Source organism: Coregonus clupeaformis, unplaced genomic scaffold (genome assembly GCF_020615455.1).
Source record: "Coregonus clupeaformis isolate EN_2021a unplaced genomic scaffold, ASM2061545v1 scaf0010, whole genome shotgun sequence".
Lineage (NCBI taxonomy): Eukaryota > Metazoa > Chordata > Actinopteri > Salmoniformes > Salmonidae > Coregonus > Coregonus clupeaformis.
This window is the reverse complement of record NW_025533465.1, coordinates 178284-201855: the sequence shown is the minus strand read 5'-3', so window position 1 is coordinate 201855 and position 23572 is coordinate 178284. Positions and strand designations below refer to the sequence as shown.

Below are 23572 nucleotides of genomic sequence, written 5' to 3'. Positions count from 1 at the left end.
AGAAACTTGAGGAAACAGGTGAAGTGGAGGGCCGAATGTATCCCTGTCTCAGCGATTCGGAGACATATGTATCCATAGCCGCCTTCTCCGCCTGTGACAGAGGATACACGTGACTCCGGGGAAGTGCAGCGCCTACCTGGAGATTTATCGCACAATCCCCTGGACGATGGGGTGGTAATTTAGTCGCCCTCTTCTTACTGAAGGCGAGAGCCAAATCGGCATACTCAGAAGGAATGTGCACTGTGGAGACCTGGTTTGGACTCTCCACCGTAGTAGCCCCCAAGGAAACCCCTACACACCTCCCCGAGCACTGACTGGACCATCCCTTGAGAGCCCTCTGTTGCCAGGAAATAGTGGGATCATGAGTGGTTAAGCAGGGAAGTCCAACACCACAGGATACGCAGGAGAATCAATCAGATAGAGACTAATCCTCTCCTCATGACCCCCCTGCGTCCTCAGAGAGTGGTGCGGTAACCTCCCTGATGAGACCTGACCCTAGCGGGCGACTATCTAATGCGTGGACAGGAAAAGGCACATCAACACGAACAGTAGGAATCCCTAACCTAAGAGAATATTGACGATCAATAAAATTCCCAGCTGCGCCTGAATCTACTAGCGCCTTATGCTGGGAATGAGGAGAAAACTCCGGAAACACAACCTCTATAAACAACTGACCAACAGGGAGCTCTGGGTGAGTCGGGTGCCTACTCACCTGAGATGGTCGACCAGTGCTCTGCTTACTGCCTCGACTCCCTGGGGACCCTCCCCAGCACCGACCCGCAGTGTGTCCTCTGCGGCCACAGTTGGTGCAGGGGACGGCCCCTCTCCTGGTCTCCCTAAGTGCAGCACCTCCGAGCTCCATGGGGGTAGAGTCGGAGGTGGGGGATGGAATTAATGAGCCCTGATCAGAACGTCCGCGGGTCTCCAACAGGTTATCCAGCCTGATGGACATCTCCACCAGTTGGTCCAGATTGAGATTGGTATCCCTGCAGGCCAGTTCCCGCCAAACGTCCTCCCTTAGGCTGCACCGATAGTGGTTGATCAGGGCCCTCTCATTCCATCCCGCGCTGGCTGCCAATGTCCTGAACTCCAGCGCAAAATCCTGGGCGCTCCTCCTCTCCTGTCGTAGGTGGAACAGACGCTCGCCCGCCGCTCTCCCCTCTGGTGGATGATCGAATACCGCCCGGAAGCGGCGGGTGAACTCCTCGTAGCGGACCGATGCAGCGTCAATTCCTCCCCACTCGGCGTTGGCCCACTCAAGCGCCTTCCCCGGCAGACAGGAGATGAGGGCGGACACGCTCTCGTATCCCGAGGGCGCCGGGTGGATGGTTGCCAGGTAGAGCTCTACCTGGAGCAGGAAACCCTGACACCCGGCTGGTGTACCGTCATATGCCCTCGGGAGCGAGAGCCGAATCCCACTGGGCCCAGGTGGAGAAAAGGTGGACTGTGGTATGGGTGGTAGAGTGGTTGGAGGTGGTGTGGGAAGGCCACCTCTCTCCCAACGGTCCATCGTGTTCATCACCCTCTCCATGGCGGTGCCGAGCGCCTGGATGATACTCTCCTGTCATTGAAAACGTTCCTCCATAGATTCGGACTGACGTGCTGTACCTGCTGACTCCATAGATGGTGTGTGGTTCTGTAACGAATGTCAGTGAAATGCGGTTGATCAAAGTCAGGCGCAGGACACAGAACTCGAGGAAACGTACTTTACTGAACTTGAGTAAAGAAAACAACACAGCAATACCTTCACTCAGGAAGGAACTAACCCGCTCACCAAACGACACACGAAACGAAAACAACCACGCACAAGACACATTGGGAGCATCTGGGTTAAATAGGGTAGGCGTGATTACACAAATGGTGCAACATAGACACATATAACATAGATCGGCAGTAGCTAGTACTCCGGTGACGACGAACGCCGCAGCCTGCCCGAGCAAGGAGGAGGGGCAGCCTCAGCAGAATCCATGACACTTGGAGAGTTAATTTAAAGTATGTCAACAGTTAGAATCTTTATTGTCTGTACACAGCCATCAGACTAACTTAGGCAATGTAGAACACAACAAAACAAGTCGTACAACATCGATATAGGCCTTTCATCTTGCTACCTCAATTGTGCATTGCCTTCCATGCAATATATTTACAGTAGAGGTTGTACAATGAGCAAAACTATTACATGAGGGCTATCTTGTTTGCCAAAACTGTGCTGCCAGTCTCGAAGAGGCCATTATGTCATGCTGTTCTTTCTTGACACAAAAGGGACAGACTTGCTGCTGGCACAGGGACAACCAGACAATGGCTTTGTCTGTACAGTCTGATTGTGATGTTTTAATTTTGGTGACCACAGTTGGTGTAATTGTGTGTAAGGACCTGAACAGTGTGACACCTCTCACCTGACTTTGCCTCTGACAAAAAAATAGATACTGTAGGAAGAGGAACACTTTCAGACAGCATTAGGAGACTACTCTCTCCTACTCCTACTTTTGCTTTGACACATCCCAATAGTCACTTTGCTCTCTGTTTATGAATGGAGTGTTCACTTTGTACAATGTTCAGCTGAACAACTACTTAGAAGATAGGTACAGAAAGCAGTACCTCCCACACACAGTGTGTTATTATACAGGTTGTACCAATCTGGCTGTGATGATAACTAGACCTACTGTACTGTATGATAGAGTCATACAGTGTGTCTGATAGATACCAGGGATTATTAGGCAGTGTTCACAGGCTGCTGTTCTCTCCATAATCTCTCATTACTGCTGAGGCTCCTTCAGGCTGCCAGCTGCGGTTCAGCCGGTTAATTCCAGCATAATTGAGTCGTGTGCCACTCAGTCTTAAATCACAGATTTCAACTTACATTGGGCTTAAGTATTCCTCAACCTACTTTTTTGTGACACAGTAATATCTAAGGAAGTATTTCATTTGATGTTGCTTTCTTAAATGTAAAAAAAATCGGTCTTTATATCTGTCAGTTAAGTTTGGGTAACACTAGTACTATATTTTTGTGTGTGTGTGTGTGGTGGTGAGACAAAAGTTTCTGAATAACTGAATATGAGTCAGCGACCTCATTAGGGGGTTCAGTGGGAGCCATTCAAGGTCAGCTCTGATTGGGCTCAGCAGCATTTGAGGATTTTCTGCCCGGGACCTGAAATAGCTTTGTCTCAGACAGTGGGCGGCGAGGGAAGCGTGAAGAGCATTAGTGAAAATGTGCAATTCAAGAATCCCTCTGTTCTGCGTTCTGTGGAGACGGACATAGGGCTTGAGGCAATGATTGACACTCTGTGGGTCCACTGTGTGCACTGTAAAGGAATTAGGCCTACAGCTGAGCTTCCTGAAGTAGGGATCCTGTGGGCAGCCACAGGTGGACCAACAGTGTCACGGATTCTGCCGAGACTGCCCTTCCTTCTGGCTCGGGCAGGCTTCGGCGTTCGTCACCGGAGTACTAGCTGCTGCCGCTCTATGTTCTATGTTTCTATGTTCACTTGATTGTTGTCTGTTGTTGCGCACCTGTTCCCCATTAAGTTAGTTTGTCTGCCTATTTAACCTGTACACGTCCACTGTTTGGTGTGCGTGTTTATTGTATGGTACGAGTGTCATTATTGTGAGCGGGTTTTGCTCCTCCTTTGTTGTTTTGGAGGGTTTTCCTTGTATTTCTTTACTACTCAGTAAAGTGGTTCTTCATCTCATTCTGTGTCCTGCGCTTGACTCCGGCCTACCGCATTCCACCGACATTCGTGACAAACAGACACACCTAGGGTCCTATTAAAATCTGCGATGCGGAGAACGCGGACAGAATCACAGAATCCAGACATTAAAATGGAATTCAACAATATTAAAACATTTATTGAACTTAATAAGAAAACAACTAAATGTATTGAACTTGTTAGAAAATTCATTCATTTGCACAAGATTATCATAAATCAATCAAAAAATCGAATCAAATTGTATTTGTCACATGTGCCGAATACAACAGGTGTAGACCTTACAGTGAAATTCATACTTACAAGCCCTTAACCAACATTGCAGTTTTAAGAAAAATAAGAGTTAAGAAAATATTTACTAAATAAACTAACGTTTAAAAAAAAAAAGGAACACAATAAAATAACAATAACGGGACTATATACAGGGGGTACTGGTACCGAGTCAATGTGCGGGGGTACAGGTTAGGTAGGGGTAAAGTGACTATGCATAGATAATAAACAGCGAGTAGCAGCAGCGTAAATAAAAAAATAAAAAGGGCCCCCCCCTTTTTATTTGTTTATTTACGCTGCTGCTCCCTGCTCCCCGCCCCCTGTCAATGCAAATAGTCCGGGTAGCCATTCGATTAACTGTTCAGCAGTCTTATGGTTTTGGGGTAGAAGCTGTTAAGGAGCCTTTTTGGACCTAGACTTGGCGCTCCGGTACCACTTGCAATGCGGTAGCAGAGAGAACAGTCTATGACTAGGGTGGCTGGAGGCTTTGACCATTTTTAGGGCCTTCCTCTGACACCCCTGGTATAGAAGTCCTGGATGGCAGGAAGCTTGGCCCCCGTGATGTACTGGGCCATACGCACTACCCTCTGTAGCGCCTTGCGGTCGGATGCCGAGCAGTTGCCATACCAGGCGATGATGCAACCAGTCAGGATGCTCTCGATGGTGCAGCTGTATAACTTTTTGAGGATCTGAGGACACATGCCAAATATTTTCAGTCTGCTGAAGGGGAATAGGCGTTGTTGTGCCCTCTTCACGACTGTCTGGGTGTGTTTGGACCATGATAGTTTGTTGGTGATGTGGACATCAAGGAACTTGAAGCTCACAACCTGTTCCACTACAGCCCCGTTGATGTGAATGGGGGAGTGCTCGGCCCTCCTTTTCCTGTAGTCCACAATCATCTCCTTTGTCTTGATCACGTTGAGGGAGAGGTTGTTGTCCTGGCACTACACTGCCAAGTGTCTGACCTTCTCCCTATAGGCTGTCTCATCGTTGTCGGTGATCAGGCCTACCACTGTTGTGTCGTCTGCAAACATAATGATGGTGTTGAAGTCGTGCTTGACCCCGCAGTCGTGGGTGAACAGGGAGTACAGGAGGGGACTAAGCACGCACCCCTGAGGGGCCCCCGTGTTGAGGATCAGCGTGGCAGATGTGTTGTTGCCTACCCTTACCACCTGGGGGAGCTCCATCAGGAAGTCCAGGATCCATTTGCAGAGGGAGTTGTTTAGTCCCAGGGTCCTTAGCTTAGTGATGAGCTTTGAGGGCACTATGGTGTTAAGACATGAACAAAATGCATCGATGATTTGTATTTTCCTTCAACTTTCTGAAAAGGCAACACGTGAATGCCGCTGTCTGTGTGTGCGCGTTTGTCTACCACTTTATGTGTAGCCGTTAGCGATGATGCTAATAATGATCCATCTTCTGGTAGATGGGAAAGCTTTCTCAAAAACCTTCTCAATTAAATGTTAACTACAAAGTAGCCTATACCTACAGTGGGGAAAAAACTTATTTAGTCAGCCACCAATTGTGCAAGTTCTCCCACTTAAAAAGATGAGAGAGGCCTGTAATTTTCATCATAGGTACACGTCAACTATGACAGACAAAATGAGAAAAAGGGTAGGCGTGATTAAAACAAATCCAGAAAATCACATTGTATCATTTTTTATGAATTTATTTGCAAATTATGGTGGAAAATAAACATTTGGTCAGTAACAAAAGTTTCTCAATACTTTGTTATATACCCTTTGTTGGCAATGACACAGGTCAAACGTTTTCTGTTAGTCTTCACAAGGTTTTCACACACTGTTGCTGGTATTTTGGCCCATTCCTCCATGCAGATCTCCTCTAGAGCAGTGATGTTTTGGGGCTGTCGCTGGGCAACATGGACTTTCAACTCCTTCCAAAGATTTTCTATGGGGTTGAGATCTGGAGACTGGCTAGGCCACTCCAGGACCTTGAAATGCTTCTTACGAAGCCACTCCTTCGTTGCCCGGGCGGTGTGTTTGGGATCATTGTCATGCTGAAAGACCCAGCCACGTTTCATCTTCAATGCCCTTGCTGATGGAAGGAGGTTTTCACTCAAAATCTCACGATACATGGCCCCATTCATTCTTTCCTTTACACGGATCAGTCGTCCTGGTCCCTTTGCAGAAAAACAGCCCCAAAGCATGATGTTTCCACCCCCATGCTTCACAGTAGGTATGGTGTTCTTTGGATGCAACTCAGCATTCTTTGTCCTCCAAACACGACCGAGTTGAGTTTTTACCAAAAAGTTATATTTTGGTTTCATCTGACCATATGACATTCTCCCAATCCTTTTCTGGATCATCCAAATGCACTCTAGCAAACTTCAGACGGGCCTGGACATGTACTGGCTTAAGCAGGGGGACACGTCTGGCACTGCAGGATTTGAGCCCCTGGCGGCGTAGTGTGTTACTGATGGTAGGCTTTGTTACTTTGGTCCCAGCTCTCTGCAGGTCATTCACTAGGTCCCCCGTGTGGTTCTGGGATTTTTGCTCACCGTTCTTGTGATCATTTTGACCCCACGGGGTGAGATCTTGCGTGGAGCCCCAGATCGAGGGAGATTATCAGTGGTCTTGTATGTCTTCCATTTCCTAATAATTGCTCCCACAGTTGATTTCTTCAAACCAAGCTGCTTACCTATTGCAGATTCAGTCTTCCCAGCCTGGTGCAAGTCTACAATTTTGTTTCTGGTGTCCTTTGACAGCTCTTTGGTCTTGGCCATAGTGGAGTTTGGAGTGTGACTGTTTGAGGTTGTGGACAGGTGTATTTTATACTGATAACAAGTTCAAACAGGTGCCATTAATACAGGTAACGAGTGGAGGACAGAGGAGCCTCTTAAAGAAGAAGTTACAGGTCTGTGAGAGCCAGAAATCTTGCTTGTTTGTAGGTGACCAAATACTTATTTTCCACCATAATTTGCAAATAAATTCATTAAAAATCCTACAATGTGATTTTCTGGAATTTTTTTCCTCAATTTGTCTGTCATAGTTGACGTGTACCTATGATGAAAATTACAGGCCTCTCTCATCTTTTTAAGTGGGAGAACTTGCACAATTGGTGGCTGACTAAATACTTTTTTTCCCCACTGTACCTGGCAGAAAGATATTATGATTATTTGCATGAATCCAGTCCCGATTTGTTTAGAAAACTCTACAATCACGTGTGTTACTGAAACACCGTTAACCTAACAGTGAACATTTCGTACATTTTTCCCAGACATCAAAAGTGGTCTCCTGATGTTGTTGTTTCTTTATTTTAAAAAATATTATTTTGAGAGCGAAAACCTGAAAAAACTGGGGAAAAACATAAACCTGGAAAAACCAAACGGAGATAACAGAATTTGAGAAAAAAACTAATGGAATTTGGCAAAAAATAAAACTGATTATATAGCGCCCTACACACCTCAGTTGGCCAGTGAATATCGCACTGTATGTTTCATGTTTCTATGTAAGTGGGAATGGCAGTGAACAAACCAATAGCTTTTGGTAATGCAATTTGGGTATTCCAGCAGCTACCGTCACATCTCAAATCCTAACAAGCTGTCAGATTTGGAACTGAATTATCCCACTGCTGTTTTGGATTTTTTTCACTCTTATGCAAAATGTTCGGATTATCCGGACAGCAGAAGGTTATTCATGCATTTAGGCAAGTCTTTACTTCAAAATCATACTGTGTGGTTATAGTACATTCAACTTGAATTACATCAATGTAACCATTTTAAAACAACAGTCAGATAATCTGTTTTCCCTGTCAATTGAAGACTCACTTATTCACCAATGTTTACAATTCAGTTTTACATTGACTCCTTCATTGACCAGGTGACTCTCCTTTCCCTCTCTAGACTATAGTATCCAAGTATGGATCCCAATTCCGAGGAAACTCCCAACATGACGCCCTGGAGTTCCTGCTTTGGCTTCTGGACCGAGTTCACGAGGATGTCAACTTGTCCTCCTGTAGCAACAACAATAACAAGACCAAAGCCCCATGGAAGGTAAGAGTGCCTTCATCCACTGTCACACAGTCACATTGAACTGAACTGAACTCAAAGTTTAAGCTAGAGCCACAAGTCTCAGCAGTGCCTTGCACTCCCCACTCACAAGAGCAACAACTACTGTCTGCAATACCTTGCTGTATCTTCTCATCTTTTCATATACTTACAGAACCTTGGTTTCACAACAGAACGTCAGTTTCTCCAGGCTTTTGCAACAGCATCTTTAAGTGCTTTGCAGCTCTAAGTCTGTACAATTTAAAATCAGCTCTCAATTATTGATATACTTATCTACCCTTGGATCTACAGTGGGGAGAACAAGTATTTGATACACTGCCGATTTTGCAGGTTTTCCTACTTACAAAGCATGTAGAGGTCTGTAATTTTTATCATAGGTACACTTCAACTGTGAGAGACGGAATCTAAAACAAAAATCCAGAAATTGTATGATTTTTAAGTAATGAATTTGCATTTTATTGCATGACATAAGTATTTGATACATCAGAAAAGCAGAACTTAATATTTGGTACAGAAACCTTTGTTTGCAATTACAGAGATCATACGTTTCCTGTAGGTCTTGACCAGGTTTGCACACACTGCAGCAGGGATTTTGGCCCACTTCTCCAGATCCTTCAGGTTTCGGGGCTGTCGCTGGGCAATACGGACTTTCAGCTCCCTCCAAAGATGTTCTATTGGGTTCAGGTCTGGAGACTGGCTTGGCCACTCCAGGACCTTGAGATGCTTATTACGGAGCCACTCCTTAGTTGCCCTGGCTGTGTGTTTCGGGTCATTGTCATGCTGGAAGACCCAGCCACGACCCATCTTCAATGCTCTTACTGAGGGAAGGAAGTTGTTGGCCAAGATCTCGCGATACATGACCCCATCCATCCTCCCCTCAATACGGTGCAGTCGTCCTGTCCCCTTTGCAGAAAAGCATCCCCAAAGAATGATGTTTCCACTTCCATGCTTCACGGTTGGGATGGTGTTCTTGGGGTTGTACTCATCCTTATTCTTCCTCCAAACACGGCGAGTGGAGTTTAGACCAAAAAGCTCTATTTTTGTCTCATCAGACATTTACATTTTAGCCATTTAGCAGACGCTCTTATCCAGAGCGACTTACAGTTAGTGAATACATATGTTTTTTATACTGGCCCCCCGTGGGAATCGAACCCACAACCCTGGCGTTGCAAACGCCATGCTCTATCAACTGAGCTACATCCCTGCCGGCCATTCCCTCCCCTACCCTGGACGACGCTGGGCCAATTGTGTGCCGCCCATGAGTCTCCCGGTCGCGGCCGGCTGCGACAGAGCCTGGATTCGAACCAGGATCTCTAGTGGCACAGTTAGCACTGCGATGCAGTGCCTTAGACCACTGCGCCACTCAGGAGACCACATGACCTTCTCCCATTCCTCCTCTGGATCATCCAGATGGTCATTGGCAAACTTCAGACGGGCCTGGACATGCGCTGGCTTGAGCAGGGGGACCTTGCGTGCGCTGCAGGATTTTAATCCATGACGGCGTAGTGAGTTACTAATGGTTTTCTTTGAGACTGTGGTCCCAGCTCTCTTCAGGTCATTGACCAGGTCCTGCCGTGTAGTTCTGGGCTGATCCCTCACCTTTTTAATGATCATTGATGCCCCACGAGGTGAAATCTCGCATGGAGCCCCAGACCGAGGGTGATTGACCGTCATCTTGAACTTCTTCCATTTTCTAATAATTGCGCCAACAGTTGTTGCCTTCTCACCAAGCTGCTTGCCTATTGTCCTGTAGCCCATCCCAGCCTTGTGCAGGTCTACAATTTTATCCCTGATGTCCTTACACAGCTCTCTGGTCTTGGCCATTGTGGAGAGGTTGGAGTCTGTTTGATTGAGTGTGTGGACAGGTGTCTTTTATACAGGTAACGAGTTCAAACAGGTGCAGTTAATACAGGTAATGAGTGGAGAACAGGAAGGCTTCTTAAAGAAAAACTAACAGGTCTGTGAGAGCCGGAATTCTTACTGGTTGGTAGGTGATCAAATACTTACGTCATGCAATAAAATGCAAATTAATTACTTAAAAATCATACAATGTGATTTTCTGGATTTTTGTTTTAGATTCCGTCTCTCACAGTTGAATTGTACATATGATAAAATAGGCAGTGTATCAAATACTTGTTCTCCCCACTGTATACTAAAATGTGCTAACACAGCATTCATCGACTTTAATTGATGTACTCTGTGATTCGGAGAAGTTCTGAACAGAGGTGAGAGGAAGGGCAGCATTGCATACAAGTGACATATTTCCTTCAATTCTGTGCTCTAAATGGCATATGATTCAACAGATACATTTTGATAATCCCGTGTAATCCCGTGATAAAGCTCCCTCTATACATTGTATTTCTTGTTTTGATTGTTGTTTTTGTTTTGTCATTTAGCAGACGCTCTTATCTAGAGCGACTTACAGTTAGTGAGTGCATACATGTTATTATTATATATATTTTTTCATACTGGCCCCCCATGGGAATCGAACCCACAACCCTGGCGTTGCAAACGCCATGCTCTACCAACTGAGCTACATCCCTGCCGGCCATTCCCTCCCCTACCCTGGACGACTTGTGCGCCGCCCCACGGCCGGCTACGACAGAGCCTGGATTCTAACCAGGATCTCTAGTGGCACAGCTAGCACTGGGATGCAGTGCCTTAGACCACTGCGCCACCCGGGAGGTTTCCTACCCCCTTTGCTGAACTTGTTCATGTACCTGTTTGGAAACAATTGCCTCTCTGACAAACTTATTTCCTGTGTTTGAGGGGAGTTTAGTGCTGTTGTGAGGGGCTTCCATAGGTATGTCTGCCAGTGAATATGCCCTGTGTGCTGCAGCCTTCTAGCTGATGTCACAAGTGAAACTGCTGCTGTCACAGGAGGCCTGCAACTTTGTTCTATAATGTCTTCTGTGCAGCCTGAGGAGTAGAATCAAAGCTGGGTAATTTGCTGTTTGATACTTTCTCTGTGCGTGGCTCCTCCTGAAGGTAGGCCTGTGGGCACAGCGGAGCCTGACACCCCCTGGATAGGCCTTTGATCTGTTCAACTGTGCCCATTAGCAGGGAATTTCATGCATTATTAAAAACATATTTCTGCTTTTGAAATACACCCCCTCTTTAGCAGTGTAATCAGGGTGATAACCAATGGAATGATTCATAACAAGTGCTAAATTCACCGTTGGTGAGTCATCACAAATAAATCTAAATGATATCAGTGGCCCTGCTCCCACAGGCATAATTCCACTGATTTATTCTGTTGTATCATCGATATTCTGGTGGATTGGAATTTCCGTCTCAGATTCACAGAACAATACATCACTGTATTTGGGATTCAACATGTCTTTATCAAATGGGTATGTGAACACACAGATAACAATCTGTTACACTTTTTTGCGTGAGATGCATGGTTTGAGGGAGGGTAAATGGTGCAGTGTTCCGGACCAGCACAGCTTACTACATGATGAAACTGGCCAGAATGAAGCCATTGGCTTGGCTACGGCCTAGGCCTGCTGGCTCCTGTTTGGTCTTTGTTGCCTCAATTGAATTTGACACTCTGCATACTTGAATTAATAGACATGAGATCAAAATAAGAGGTGGTCTCAAGCCGTGGGCTGTTGAAGTGAATCTCACTGACACTGACCACATAGGGACCTACTGAAGTAAAGGCTATGGTTAAGACTAGAAACTAGACTGTGGTGTAGGCTAAGACAGAAGTTTTGAGATTCCGTTGCCAGTGTGAACTCAGCTTTGTGGTCTTGGATGTAAGATTCCTCAAAGTGTGATTTTCTTACTTCATCTATCTTCCAACAGGTTAGCAGGTTAGTGTGTTTGCGTATGGGTGGGTGTGTTCTTGTGTATATGGGTGTATGCATGTGTGTAGGCTAAGTGATGCTCTGTGAGATGTGTGCGTGTGGGTGTGTGTGACAGTGAGTGTTTGTATGGGCCTCAGTTCATTGAGCCATTAAAATTGGTTGTTTGCTGTGAGCAATGAGCATTAGGTCCCCTCACACGCACTTCCCCCCTTTCTCCAATCCTTCTCCCACCTCTCTCTCTCTCTCTCTCTCGATCTCCATGTTTCTGTTGACACCCCCCTCTTTGTTTATCTGGTCATATACAGTACTATGCAGTGTCTATCTGATACTTGAACAAAGCTTCAATTTGTGTCTGAGATGAGTTGCCCTTCAGTGCAGGACCAGAGGGCACAGGAGGTGATCTGGACTGTGTCTCTGTCTCTCCGTATGAGGCCACAGAGGACATCAGAGGAGGCTGGGACTGGAGGACTGCTGATAAGGCCTGTCATTATAAGTCTGGGACACATCAGGGAAAAAGTCTCACACTTTGTTAACACCCAAGAGTCTGATGGTGTGAGGGACGAAAACCTGCTGTTTTTGACAGTGTGCTGCTCTGCTTCATCATTGCTTTTACACACTTTTACTTTAGTTTATGCAAGACAAACTGGTAATATCAATTTGGTTAGGTTATCTTCCCACACCACACCTCCTGGTTCACCTTTCTGTGTGAAGGAGACACATTTGAACTGTTGAACTTGTTATTGTGTTGTCTGTCAGAGGGACTCTTCCTCCCTGTTATGTGGCCCCTTAAGCCCTGATTCCATTGGCACTTTGAAGTCAACCCAGGTTGTACTGGCCTTGGTGGGCTAGCTCAATTTGTGTTTCCACTGCCTCCAGAAATTAGAAATGATGTCATGTTGCTAGGTAGCCAATATGTGACTGCAGCTGGCTTTGCTAATATTGCATAACAGGCTAGCTAGCTAGCTTAATTCCTACATTGCTTGCCATGGCATAGGGTATTAGCTAGCTAGCTAACCAAGCAAACCAGACGACAGGTTTGATATGATGTAGCTAGCTAGCTTTCAATACGACGTGGCCAGCTAAAATTTCTGCTAGCTCACGTTAGCTAGCTAGCTTGTTTACATTTACATTTACATTTTAGTCAGTTAGCAGACACTCTTATCCAGAGCGACTTACAGTTAGTGAGTGCATAAATTTTTTTTTCACTCTGATGTGCTAGCTAACGTTAGTTAGCTAGCATTTGAGGGCTGACTGTTCTCATAAAAATTTATTGTGTAGTGCAAAATATGAATGAAGGATCCAGCTATGGTGGTAATTCGTGTCATGTCTGACTACTGCAGTACTGCTTGTCCATGTGCTAGCTAACAGCAACAATCCCAGACGAGCTAGCTAAACGTTGTGTCAGCATCCAGCAGTGATCAGCTTGGTGGTTGCATAGTAATGGCGTCACCAGCCCGAATTCTAATCAAGCTGGCACCAGTTGTAAAACTGGGCTGCGCTGGCCCAGGTTTCCCTCGACCCAGCTCGAATTTGAGAGTTCCATTAGAGCCAGCTCGAATTTGGCCCTAATTTGGCGCTAATTTTAAGTGCCAGTAGAAACGGGGCTTTAGTGTCAGAGCCTTTGTTCTCTCTCCATGGCAACAGCATAGGCCCTGGTGCTGTCATGGCTTCATCATGTTTGCATTAACCTGATTTAAACGTCAGATGATCTTTTCCGCTCTGGCTGTTGAGTAAAGACAACCCCTTCCAGAGGCTCATTGCTTGTCTCTATGTTGGCTTTATACTGACAGGAATAGGAATCATGCTTTATTTTGACCTCAATTAGATCTGTGGAAGTCATTATTAACCTGCCCTGGAAATCACATCAGCATGTCCTCATTAATGCCAAAGCAATTAATAATGACGGTCTACTGAGTCATTTAGCCTGAAATACATGACTGACTAATCGATGGACAGACATCGACTCTCATACAGCTGCATCTAAATTAAGCTAATGCTACATGTTCTCTAATGATATGGGATATGCCAACAAACGTATATTTCTATCGACTAACATATAGTGGGAGTTCAGCAGGTGTCAGGATTGTGCTCCAATATTTTAGTTTCAACTCCCCAATTCAAGCAGTAAGGTTCTCCTCTCACCTGACTCTGAATTAAGTATTCTTCTTGAAAACGTAGAAAAAGCCCTCCTACAAGCTTGTAATTATTTTTTCAAAAGAATACTGTCTAACAGAATAAACTCTATATAAATAAATGACATGGACACACACACACAGGCTAGCACTGTGTGGTCTCTGTCCAGAGCAGAAAATATCTTAAGACAGTCGTCTCTTATGTTTAGCCAGGCCCTCTCCCAGCCGCCTGTGAGTGGACTGAGCACCGGCGTTGTCATGGATCTCATTTTTATCAGTATGGAAACATGTGGCCTGATAGACTAGAGCCAGGGAAATAATCCCAGGGCTCATACAGTGCACTACCTACTAATGAGATTTATCCTGCTATTCTCACTGCCCCCCTCCCTCCTCCCCTGGCTCAAAGTCTGCTACTTACCATTCTCACTCATCCATTTATTGGTCTTTTTAGAGTCCTCTAAGAATTTACAGTAGTATCAGCTAGCCACCCACAAAGGAGCTCTCCTCAGGGGAGAAGGCTTTTTATGACTCTCTCAGGTGACAGACTCCATGAAGAGAAGTCTCCCCATTTGAACACTGCTCAGACATCTATCACATCTAACTGTGTTTATCCTTCTCACATCACAAATAGTCAAACCCTTATTGACGTCTGGGAAAAGGGGCTTGAAAGAGGGAGTTCAGAGGAGTTTGAGGGTTTGTTGTGTTGTGTTTGTTGTTGTGCTGTGGCAGGCTGCAGCTCTGCCACCCTGCCGGAGCTATTGCAGTGCCAGTGGAGTAAGCCCGGGTCACAGGGAGGGTGGAGGGAGGGAGGCAACTGGTTTATAAGTCCTCTCATGTCACAACAGAGCCCAGGGAGGGAGCTCCCTGCTAACCCAGGGGCTGAATTAATTGTTTTTCAGCACGCGTTCGGTCACCATAAGCAGCACAGGATACCCGGAGGAACAGTGGGAGTTCTCCCACCCCTGGTTCCTTCAATTATTGGGGAACATGCCGTGCCCTCCCTCTATGGGCACAAGCACTGTCTATTAAACAAACTTTTCACACCCATTTTGTTGGCCGAGAGAAAATGTTGCCGTTTTAAAGCTAATTTCCTGCAATTCTACACATTTTGCCATGTCTTATGTGTGTTCATGTTATATCTGAGTGACTCAAACATTACAACAAAATCAACAGGCTAAAAAACCTAGTAAAAAACATTAGCTGACATGGGCTAGTTGATCTGGACATTTCGGACAAGTTATAAATAACTCTCTAAGGTCTGCAATGACTGACATGACAAGAGGAAAACTGCTGATGCACTACACCCAATTTCGAAATTGCACCTTGTGCATTCTACTATTACTATTATCAAGAGTAAGTTGTAAGCTCGACTGAGTTCCTTAAAAATAAATACGCACGCAGGCACACACAGACACACACACACACACACACACACACACACACACACACACACACACTGTAGTCACATCATGGAACTGGCATTCAGTTTGTTGACCGTTTATCACTTAGGAAACAGTGCTGGTGTGAAGCTCTCTCTCTGTATCATGAATGCGGCCCTTTGTAAGCCGGAGGACGAAAGAGACGCTTGTTGAGCACTGCTAATGAAGAGAGGGAGAGGTGAGACAGGGTTGTGTTAGGCTCTGTACAACAGTGTGGCTGTGGCTGTGGGTGGGGAAGCCTTAACGGGTAGTGACAGACTGACAGATAAGAAAACCTCCATTCAAGGACAGCAATGTTTCACATTCAGTACAGTACAGCAACTGTTGTCATGTTTGATGATATTTCAATTATTTGTATCTGATTTACAAATGTGTTTACTTATCCAGAACAAGGAGCAGTTTGGGTACAGTAAGGACTTTTGCTCTCAGTGAACCCTCAGCCCTCCTACAGAGTTTAACATGAGTAGGGGACTGTGGATGTAATGCAGTCAGTGCTGTCACAGCAAACACACAGGCAGTAAAAAAGCTTTTGAGAGATTTGAACTGGTCCAAGCCATTCACTTTAGGGAATGGGATATTCTCCAGAGGGCCTTGGGAATCTACTGTATCTGTGCCCATAGAGAAGCAGAGGGGAGGGGTATGAGTAGAGAGAAGAGGCACATTGTTCAGGGTTCAGTCTTGGGACAAAGAGGATTATGATCAGTGGTACTCATGATGCAAGCCAGGAAAAGAGATAGCACTGAAGGCTAGCTACCAGAGACACTCAACAACAGAAGGTTACTACGCAGGACATTCCCATGCAGGGTAAATGAAGACTTATGTCCTGCACTGGTTCCTCAGCCACGCTGAGAACAATCACAACTATCAGTATCAAGGTCACCAAGGTCAGAAACACTATCCTCAGAACCTTTTAAGGCATCATCCTCTCTTCTCTTCCCTGTCTCCTCATAAAGATCTGTTGTAATTTACAGAGCGTGCACTAACTAAGCCCCCCACCAATACCTAACCACAACAACATGACTTACAGCAGCACTGACCGGCACAATGGGCCATGTGTGGTCACTGTTTTCCAGTCAGGGAGGGCAGGGTGCAGGCCTATTGTGCCGGTGAGTGTTTCCTCTCCCCACCTTTGATTCGTTCTGCGCTGTAGAACAGAATAGCTTCCTGTGACTCTGAGCCACCCAGCTGGAAAAGCAGCTTGGAGGAAAGGGTCCCAATATGACCGCTCTGTGTTTGTGTTCTCCTTTGACCTCTAACCCAGATTAGTGTTGATTGGCCGATACATACTGGGCTCATGTTCTGTATCGCTTCCCCACAGAGCCTGAGAGTGTTTGTGTGTGTGTGTGTGTATGTGTGTGTGTGTGTGTGTGTGTGTGTGAGTGTGCGCATGTGTGTGTGAATTGCTGTATGTGTGATCTTTCAACTCTTGACTTCTCATGGAGGTTTAATTTGAGAGTGTCCCTCCCTTTGCCAGGAGCACTGTTCTTGAAAAGGGACATTTTAAAATGTGTCTGCAGTCTGCCGGGGTTGCTTTCACTGGCACAGACACAATTAAGCTGCCTCAGATACCCCAATGTATCACTCAAGGTTTAAGGAGCAGTTAAGGACATTTCTATATACTGCACTGTCGCTGAGCCACCACTTCTGTGTGGAATGCCTTCTCCAAGTCTACCTGTAAAAAGGCTCATAATTATATAGGCTAGTTGGCAGCAGATTTTCATGACCGTTTGACTTCATTTCACTTTATTTAGATGTCTTTGATAAGTAATTTTGAATGGGGTAACATGTTTTGTAAACCACCTGTGTATAATACATGTATAACACCTTATACAGTTGCTGTAAGCATTCTTTACAGTTCATGGCTCTTGATAGACATACTGTACATGTTTCTGTAAGTATATTCCAAAGCCATTACACAGAGGTGGTATATATACAGTGGGGAGAACAAGTATTTGATACACTGCCAATTTTGCAGGTTTTCCTACTTACAAAGCATGTAGAGGTATGTCATTTTTATCATAGGTACACTTCAACTGTGAGAGACGGAATCTAAAACAAAAATCCAGAAAATCACATTGTATGATTTTTAAGTAATTAATTTGCATTTTATTGCATGACATAAGGATTTGATACATCAGAAAAGCAGAACTTAATATTTGGTACAGAAACCTTTGTTTGCAATTACAGAGATCATACATTTCCTGTAGGTCTTGACCAGGTTTGCACACACTGCAGCAGGGATTTTGGCCCACTCCTCCATACAGACCTTCTCCAGATCCTTCAGGTTTCAGGGCTGTCGCTGGGCAATACGGACTTTCAGCTCCCTCCAAAGATTTTCTATTGGGTTCAGGTCTGGAGACTGGCTAGGCCGCTCCAGGACCTTGAGATGCTTCTTACGGAGCCACTCCTTAGTTGCCCTGGCTGTGTGTTTCGGGTCGTTGTCATGCTGGAAGACCCAGCCACGACCCATCTTCAATGCTCTTACTGAGGGAAGGAGGTTGTTGGCCAAGATCTCGCGATACATGGCCCCATCCATCCTCCCCTCAATACGGTGCAGTCGTCCTGTCCCCTTTGCAGAAAAGCATCCCCAAAGAATGATGTTTCCACCTCCATGCTTCACGGTTGGGATGGTGTTCTTGGGGTTGTACTCATCCTTCTTCTTCCTCCAAACACGGCGAGAGGAGTTTAGACCAAAAAGCTCTATTTTTGTCTCATCAGACCACATGACCTTCTCCCATTCCTTCTCTGGATCATCCAGATGGTCATTGGCAAACTTCAGACGGGCCTGGACATGCGCTGGCTTGAGCAGGGGGACCTTGCGTGCGCTGCAGGACTTTAATCCATGATGGCGTAGTGTGTTACTAATGGTTTTCTTTGAGACTGTGGTCCCAGCTCTCTTCAGGTCATTGACCAGGTCCTGCCGTGTAGTTCTGGGCTGATCCCTCACCTTCCTCATGATCATTGATGCCCCACGAGGTGAGATCTTGCATGGAGCCCCAGACCGAGGGTGATTGACCGTAATCTTGAACTTCTTCCATTTTCTAATAATTGCGCCAACAGTTGTTGCCTTCTCACCAAGCTGCTTGCCTATTGTCCTGTAGCCCATCCCAGCCTTGTGCAGGTCTACAATTTTATCCCTGATGTCCTTACACAGCTCTCTGGTCTTGGCCATTGTGGAGAGGTTGGAGTCTGTTTGATTGAGTGTGTGGACAGGTGTCTTTTATACAGGTAACGAGTTCAAACAGGTGCAGTTAATACAGGTAATGAGTGGAGAACAGGAGGGCTTCTTAAAGAAAAACTAACAGGTCTGTAAGAGCCGGAATTCTTACTGGTTGGTAGGTGATCAAATACTTATGTCATGCAATAAAATGCAAATGAATTACTTAAAAATCATACAATGTGATTTTCTTCTTTGTTTTAGATTCCGTCTCTCACAGTTGAAGTGTACCTATGATAAAAATTACAGACCTCTACATGCTTTGTAAGTAGGAAAACCTGAAAAATCGGCAGTGTATCAAATACTTGTTCTCCCCACTGTAAATAGTTACTAGTCTTTCTTGACTTTTGCTCCTGTCATTACATCCCCATCTGTGGGTGTTGTCTCCTGCCTGTCACCACAGTGTGTCAGCAGCACAGTAATAAACCCCATCAGCTCAGGAGACCTACCTGCCTTCATTAGAATTAATTTATCCCTCTGCCTCCGCTGATGCCTCCCTAAAGGCTTATGAGACACTAATGATTAATTTCACAAAGTCATATTCATCCACCCAAAAAAGTCTTAGAGTGGATGCGGGTGCGTTTGCACGCTCGGCCCATTTCTTCCGCAGTCAACCATGTGGTGTGCATTTTAGTGTTTGAAAAGGTGCGGCGTTAAGTGAGTGAGAGGGGAAATGGTTGCATATCCCAGAGCCGAGCAGGGGTAGTGAGAGAGAGCTTTCAATTTTGTGTAGATGAGGGATATACATTTTTAAATATAGTATACATCTAATCAAATTTTTCATTGTCCTATCATGATGGAAAGATCCCTAACCCTATAACCTGGACACCCACCTGAGCGACCCATACACCAAAGAGAAGTTCCCATCTCTTTTATGGACCTGCTGTGAATATGCAGCCTAAACAGAGAAATAAATGTGGTCAGAGACCTACTTGAGCAGCACCGCCCCCTCAAGATTCTGAGCCTGCCTGGCAGGGTTGGTCCTACAAAGCCAGAGCCCCCTGATGGGAGAGCATAATATACAAGGAAATTCTCAAAGCTGCTAATGAGAACCTTGACGACCTTTTACCTAGCCGGTGGGGATTCCGGTGGTGTACGCCCACCCAGGTAGTGGCAGTGCTGGCAACACTGGCTGCAGTAACCCATGGGGAGAGGGTCACACTCGGACAATCAGAGAGGGGGTTTATCATTGTGGCCCAGGTTGCACAAAATAATCAAAGGTCTGACCGTGTGGAGATGCTTGGGAAAATGGTTACAACAGGGGATCAGAGTGTTTGTGTCTCAGGTGAAGAGGGTGGATCTGATCTCCATCACCTAGGACTTGACATAGATTAAGTAGATTAATCAAATCTCACATTGTTATCAATTTCTGCTCAATCTGCATGCTTTCTCAATCAGCTTTAACTGTATGTGCACTCGTAAATCAAGTTATTTCTCGAGTTGGGCTCTGGGATATAACAGCCGTTGAGTATCTGATTTTATGGTGGATTGTGGAGGAGGAGGGTTGAGTGTGTTGGAGTATGTGAGTATGTGCGTGTGTGCTTGTCTGGCATCTGTTGTGGGGGGGTGGGGATGTTGGGGGGGAGGGTATGGGATGGACCACGGGAATTATTTGCTTGGATAATAATTGCTTGTCAATGAATTAAATGTAATACAATGGCAATCCGGGTTATATGTTAGAATCCTACGTGTGAACTGCCGACATTATTACGCATATTAATTGATAATGATGGAAAATAGGATATGCATAATTTAAAAAAAAATGTTGTATAGATATATATATATAGAGAGGTGAAAGCATTGGAAATGCTTTTGGCGGTTAATCTGCTTCTGTTTTGTGGGTGGCACTGTGTGCTGTTTTCGATGGATGGGTCCTGGCCTCTCGGGGCCTTAGGGATACGGAGGGACATGGGTGGGATGCTGATCACTGGGATGACGGCTCAACTTGGGATGGGGAGGGGCTTTAGCGGGGGAATTAGTGGAGAACAATTGAAGGGTTACTCCGTAGCAATGCAAATATCACGGTACAGCTATATGGACACTCAATCATTACGCTATTTTTTATTGGTAAATTTACAAACATATATAATGATAAATAGACTTGAAACTTGTATCTCATTATGGTGTATGGTGAAATAAGTATAGCCAGTTATAATTGTAATGGCTTAGCTGATAATAACAAAAGAAGAACAATATTTACATGGCTCAAAGAGAAGGAATATAATATCTATTGTATACAGGAAACTCATTCAACAATTCGAGATGAAGTAGCGTGGAAAAAAGAATGGGGGGGAAATATACTTCTCCCATGGGCAAAGAAATTCAAAAGGGGTGATGATATTAATTAATAGTAATTTCGATCCGAATGTGCAAATTGTCCAAATAGATACGCAAGGTAGATGGATTATTTTAAATATGTTATTGGACCATAAACAGATATGGCTCATTAACCTTTACGGACCAAATAATGATGATCCACAATTCTTTGACAATATATATAATAAATTATCAAGCCTGCAAGCAACTCAAGACAATATTATTATGGTGGGGGATTATAATACTGTTTTAAATAGCTCAATGGACCGTAAAGGAAATCACACCACAAACAATCACCCACATGCTCTTAAGGAAATTGTGAATGTCATGGATACATTAGAACTAGTAGATATATGGAGGCTTAAATATACTGATCTAGTGAGATATACATGGCGGAGACTGAATCAAGCTAGTCGTCTTGACTTCTTTCTTATCTCATTCTCGTTGGCACCAAAAGTTTTAAAAAGTGTTGATAGGGGACAGAATGCGGTCGGACCATCATATTGGGGGGTCATTTAGCAGACGCTCTTATCCAGAGCGACTTACAGGAGCAATTAGGGTTAAGTGCCTTGCTCAAGGGCACATCGACAGATTTTTCACCTAGTTGGCTCGGGGATTAGAACCAGTGACCTTTCGGTTACTGGCACAACGCTCTTAACCACTAAGCTACCTGCTTAGGCATATACATTACTCTTACTGAATTTCTACGTGGGCGAGGATATTGGAAATTTAATCAAAGCCTATTGGATGATAATTTATTTATAATTAGAACAAAGGAATTTATAACTGACTTTTTCCAACATAACATAGGTACAGCGAATCCCCTTATTGTATGGGACACCTTTAAATGTGCCTTTAGAGGCCATGCAATTCAGTACTCATCTCGAAAACAAAAGCAATTTAGGTCAAAAGAGTTTATACTAAGAAAGGAAATAGAAAGTCTAACAGAACAGATAGATGGCAATAAAAACTGTAACATAGAGGCTCAGAATAAATTAGAGGAAAAACAAAAAGAAATGGAGAAACTTATTCAAGAAAGATCAAGTGTAATATATTATAAAAATAAAGCAAACTGGATGAAATATGGGGAAAAATGCACAAAATTCTTTTTTAATCTTCAACATAGGAATGCTACCAAAAAGAACTTAATGAAACTGGTTACAATTGACGGAGTCACCCATAATTCACCAAATGATATTTTGAAGGAAGAAACAAAGTACTTTAAGCATATGTTTTCTTTTCAGTCGCCTCCATCTCCTCTAACTGAAGCTAATTGTAGAGATTTTTTTTCTATTGATAATGTCAAATTAACAGCCACACAGAAAGACTCATGTGAAGGTGAAATTACAGAAGAGGAACTTCTGGATGCAATTAAAGACTTTAAGTCTGGGAAAACTCCAGGGTTGGATGGCATACCAGTCGAGGTATACCAAACCTTTTTTGATATACTAAGAGGACCGTTATTAGCATGTTTTAACCACTCCTATGTAAATGGTAGATTATCTGACACTCAAGAAGAAGGTCTGATCTCATTATTACTGAAACAGGATACAAGTGGAAAATATAAAGATCCAGTCCATTTACAAAATTGGAGGCCCCTTACACTTCAGTGTTGTGATGCAAAAATCCTAGCAAAATGTATAGCGCATAGAATTAAAAAGGTATTGTCGGATATTATTCATTCTAATCAGACAGGTTTTTTACATGGAAGATACATTGGAGATAATATAAGGCAAGTATTGGAAACAATAGAACACTATGGAAAATATGGGAAACCAGGCCTGCTATTCATAGCAGACTTCGAAAAAGGCATTTGATAAAGTTCGACTGGGGTTTATATATAAATGCCTGGAGCATTTCAATTTTGGAGAATCTCTTATAAAATGGGTCAAAATCATGTATAGTAACCCTAGGTGTAAAATAGTAAAGAATGGCTATTTCTCAGAAAGTTTTAAACTGTCAAGAGGAGTGAAACAAGGTTGTCCACTATCGGCATATCTATTTATTGTGGCCATCGAGATGTTAGCTATTAAAATCAGATCCAATAATAATATCAGAGGATTAGAAATACAGGGCTTAAAAACAAAGGTGTCATTGTACGCTGATGATTCATGTTTTCTTTTAAATCCACAACTAGAATCCCTCCACAGCCTCATAGAGGATCTAGATACATTTTCTAACCTCTCTGGATTACAACCAAATGATGACAAATGTACTATATTACGTATTGGATCACTAAAAAATACAATTTTTACATTACCATGTAGTTTATCAATAAAATGGTCTGATGGTGATGTGGATATACTCGGAATACATATCCCAAAGGAAATAAATGATCTCACTTCAATAAATTTTAATAGAAAGTTAGCAAAAATAGATAAGATCTTACAACCATGGAAAGGAAAATACCTGTCAATTTGTGGAAAAATCACCCTGATTAACTCTTTAGTTTTATCCCAGTTTACCTATTTGCTTATGGACTTTCCGACGCCTAGCGAACAGTTTTTTAAATTATATGAGAAAAAAAGATTCAATTTTATTTGGAACGGCAAGCCAGACAAAATTAAAAGAGCATATTTATATAATGAATATGAATTCGGAGGACAGAAATTATTAAATATTAAAGCATTAGACCTATCACTAAAAGCGTCAGTCATA

At 44.1% G+C, this 23572-nt stretch overlaps 1 protein-coding gene across 1 annotated transcript in view; it reads left to right on the top strand.

Moving 5' to 3' along the window:
- Nucleotides 1-23572, top strand: part of LOC121551062 (ubiquitin carboxyl-terminal hydrolase 43-like) — a 126374-nt gene that overhangs the window by 7868 nt on the left and 94934 nt on the right. Inside the window, exon 2 of the mRNA XM_045212381.1 lies at nt 7834-7983. Coding sequence (XP_045068316.1) covers nt 7834-7983 — 150 coding nt within the window. The remainder of the gene's footprint in view (nt 1-7833; nt 7984-23572) is intronic.